The sequence below is a fragment of the Etheostoma spectabile genome, chromosome 11 (assembly GCF_008692095.1).
Source record: "Etheostoma spectabile isolate EspeVRDwgs_2016 chromosome 11, UIUC_Espe_1.0, whole genome shotgun sequence".
NCBI classification, from domain to species: Eukaryota; Metazoa; Chordata; class Actinopteri; order Perciformes; family Percidae; genus Etheostoma; species Etheostoma spectabile.
In genome coordinates, this window is record NC_045743.1 from 19,015,120 (window position 1) to 19,018,877 (window position 3,758).

At 39.4% G+C, this 3,758-nt stretch overlaps 1 protein-coding gene across 4 annotated transcripts in view; it reads right to left on the bottom strand.

Moving 5' to 3' along the window:
* Nucleotides 1-930: 930 nt before the first annotated feature.
* slc4a3 (solute carrier family 4 member 3) overlaps nt 931-3,758 on the bottom strand; it is a 63,391-nt gene continuing 60,563 nt past the window's right edge. For 3 of the 4 annotated variants that reach the window (XM_032529730.1, XM_032529731.1, XM_032529732.1), the window contains one exon: nt 2,755-3,000. In XM_032529730.1, the coding sequence (XP_032385621.1) occupies nt 2,923-3,000 (78 nt within the window). In that variant the 3' untranslated portion in view covers nt 2,755-2,922. Of the gene's footprint in view, nt 3,001-3,758 lie in introns of all 4 variants that reach the window. The other variant, XM_032529728.1, reaches the window with a different exon arrangement.

The window sequence follows — 3,758 nt, forward strand, 5'->3', positions numbered from 1 at the left end:
ATGTCTTTATCTGTCCTGTCAAAATAAAGGCCGAAAATGCCCAAATGCTCTTGCTTTTCTCAAGCTAATTTAGTCGGTCAAACTATTTGCCAAGGTTTTTTTTTTGACTAACAGGCTTCAACAAGACATGTACATGTGCAGCTATTAAGGTCACAATGAAAATCTTCTGATCATATGAGAGTCCAGATCAATTCCAATGGACTGGCATAAAAATATAAAGGAATATAAAGGGGCAAAACACAGAGCATATGATAAGCAGAGTGTGTAGAGGAAACCTTACGGTACATGTCCATATATATAGATCTAGGTAGAGAACCTTAATTAACATTGAACATAATCCTTCTTGTTTTTTGTTTCTTTGTTGTTTTTCTGCTCATCTGTCACATTAAGTTCTCTGTGGTCGCTCGACAGCTTTGTTGCTAATGGACCTCCGTAAATTGGAATCATAAAATTGCTAAATCTGACAAGCAAAATCATGTGCCTGAAAAATACAGGCAGACAGACATTTACATTCAATAACGTCACGACCGCAGTGGAGCCACGTAACATGGAGTAGAACGGAGATAACCTATCAGTGTGTTTGCTCTGTTTAACTTTCCGGTCTTTGTAAAACCGGACACATAAACACATGGTTGAACAGGTTAGCCTCTTCTCTAGAGCTCTTTTTTCTCCATTTCACTGTGAAACCCAAAAGCCTGGACTGCAAGCCATATATCTTTTTACATTGCACGTATTAGATTGCCTTGACCGCTTTATGTACACACAAGAGACAACAAACTAAAGGCTTGGAAGTGATATTTACAGATCCAAGGTCAGTTTCCCCTGAGAACAAATTCTTGCATGGCTCATAATAGGTAGGACACGGTTATGTAAAATGACTAAATTCCTTGGTTAGCATACAAAAAACTACGACACCCAGGACACCTAAAGTTTTTTTTAAATGTACTTTGAGCATGTCACAATGTGTGCTTCACTTTTTAGCACTTTGGAGTTTTATGTTGTCGATTCTGTGCCTGTAGCAGTAATCATTATGATCAGGTGAATACAAGAACACATTATGTTTTTTTTCTTCTATTTTGTTATATTTAATAGTTATGTACATAAACCTCTTCAGCCATGTCTTTACTGATTCCACCTTAAATGGCTTTATCGATTGCAGCAGATACAGTGCAGAGGAGAACACGCAGAACAAGGAAAGATGAAAGGATAGGAGGTAGAAGGATTCTGCATCCTATTAACTCTGAAATTGCAATTTTTACAGACTAAATATAGAATTTGGGAACACTGACAGTGTGCAGAAACCTTTTTCTCCTATCTTCTAACATCCACAGAAAGCTCCAAAATGAAGGATTTTGAGAGGAAAGTGTGTCAGAGTGCGGACTAACTCACTGGTCTTTTCCTAAAAGCACATCAATGACTTGCTCTTCTTCTTAAATAAGAGCCAATCTTTGCACATCTTGTTACTGAATGATTAAGTCACTTATGAAATATGTCATATCTATGTACAGTAGTTCTAAGAACTGGTGTTTGTGTGTGGCAGAAATAAGGTTTCTGTTTACCGGAGTCATGACTCAATGGCCATTAAAATCTTATAGTGGGCTCGCAATATAGGTGAAAACTAAATCTCTGGGTATTTCAAAACAACAACTCGGAACACAGATGGTACATTGTAAGTGCAAGTTCCCAGTCGTACTGTAAAACACATCATTCATACATCCTGCCAACACTCAACTGTTCCCCCGTGCTTGTGTGTTTGCTTAGCTTCTATGCTGTTCCACTCAAGTGTGCTATATTATTCATGACATGAAAAATGCACCACACCATGGAAATATCGCAGTGAAGGTGAAAGGACGGATGAGTGATGTCTGAATGTGTCACTTTACACAATGTTCTTCTTTTTAGTTTAAACTAACTCTTCCAGCACTTTGAGCCTTTCAGAGTCTGAACACCGCTGATAATCTGGCATGGCATTAAGTCCAAAGGTCACAAAATAAATAGATATACACCACAGTAGAAAAATAGGGTTGACACCATCTTAGCTATTTACTTATACATCTAAGGTGACATTAGTGGGGGTCAGTGGACTGGCATGTTGGGCATTAAACACCTAACGAAGTACAGTAGCAGGGTTTTGAACCGTCTCTGCACAGATTTTGGCTTCAAGGGGAAACTACATTTAGAGAGGAGGCTTTGTGCCAGGGAGCTCAGTTGGCAACTGCAAAAGTGAACTTTTGCCCAGTCAAAGTGCTCATTACTAAAAGTCTGTACAGAAAGGAAAAGGACTACTTAACTCCTTGTTTGCACATCATTGCAACCTATAGGAAATGGCAGTAGTTAAAAGGGAAAATAAGGCAGCTAAACGACACAGACGGAGTGGAATTCTGGGCTTTGGGTTTGAGGGTCAAGTCACACAAACAAGTATGAATTTTGATTAAAATCTGCTTCCTGAATTCAATTTAAATGAAAGCAAATTGACCCTATTTCCCGCTTCCAGGACAGAAATAAATCTAAATAAATGATCCAGCCTGCTGTGGTCCTAAAGCTCACCATCTTCATTGCACTTATGCCCAGAACCTGCAGACTAATTAAAGGGATAAAAAGGATACAAAGTTGGATAAAGTGTCCATGTCAGTTTTGCTAGTTTTGTCCACTTCAGATATTTTCTGGCCTCAGGGACACATCACCACCCCTGCCACAGAGATCTAACAGAGGGGTGCTCTTTCAAAAAAACCACTGGAACAAACTAAAGGTAAGAAGAGATTATCCAACCATAGCGTTTGGTATATTTTACAAACACCATTACGGTAGCTCCCTTTCGATGTGTCACGATTACCCAGAAAAGCAGGTTTCTGAAGAGACTTCCTCTGACTGGTCATAGCGGAAAGGCGGAGGAAGTCCTACTGGCCGGGTCCCATTTTAAATTTATACAAGCATGTGGATCTCGTTGTACTCATCTCGTCCGTCTTCATCAAAGTTGGGAGAATCCTCGTCGCAATCCAGCTGTGAAAGGACAAATGATCATCAGTCGTTTTCATTTAACTCAGGATGCTTTCACACCTAACCCTGTCGGCGCTAATCAAACCAACTGTGGTGGTGCACCTTAACGCTTAAAATGTATTAAACAGTTAATGAATGTATTTTTGACTCTGCGTGTCCACATTAGTGCATGTCCCTTGGTTGTGTTTTTAATATAAGCTGTTACAGGTTTGTACCACCCCCTCACATGTATTTCTTCGCTGTAATTTGTTGTTTTTTTTATGTTCTGTGAAACAAATAAACGAAAATTTACTAAATCTTTGTCTGGTCCGAGAGCTGTTATTTAAAATCTGGTGCAGACTAAACCAGTGGTTCCCAAAGTGGGGTCTTTGAGGGGGTTCCTGGGGGTCCCCAGCAACATAGGGGAACAGTTATTTCCACTATGATTCCCTCCATAAGTAACACAATAGCAGAATGTATGACTATTTTGGTCAAAGGTTTACGCTATCTGCAATAAAACATCTGAAAAGCAAAACTCCTATCAGATGGGGGACCCTGGGCCAATATCTTATCAAATTAATTTATCAGTTTAGTGGTCCCTGACATAAAAAAGGTTGGGAGCCATTAGAATAAACTATCGCACTGAGACCATGTGAAAAGGTGGGTCTGTTTCCATGGGGATTTCTTGACAGTAGATGTGTGATTTTAGCACCACTTCAACAGCTAATCTACTGTTAAAGGTACAATATGTAACATTTCTGCATTAAAATGTCTAAAAACGA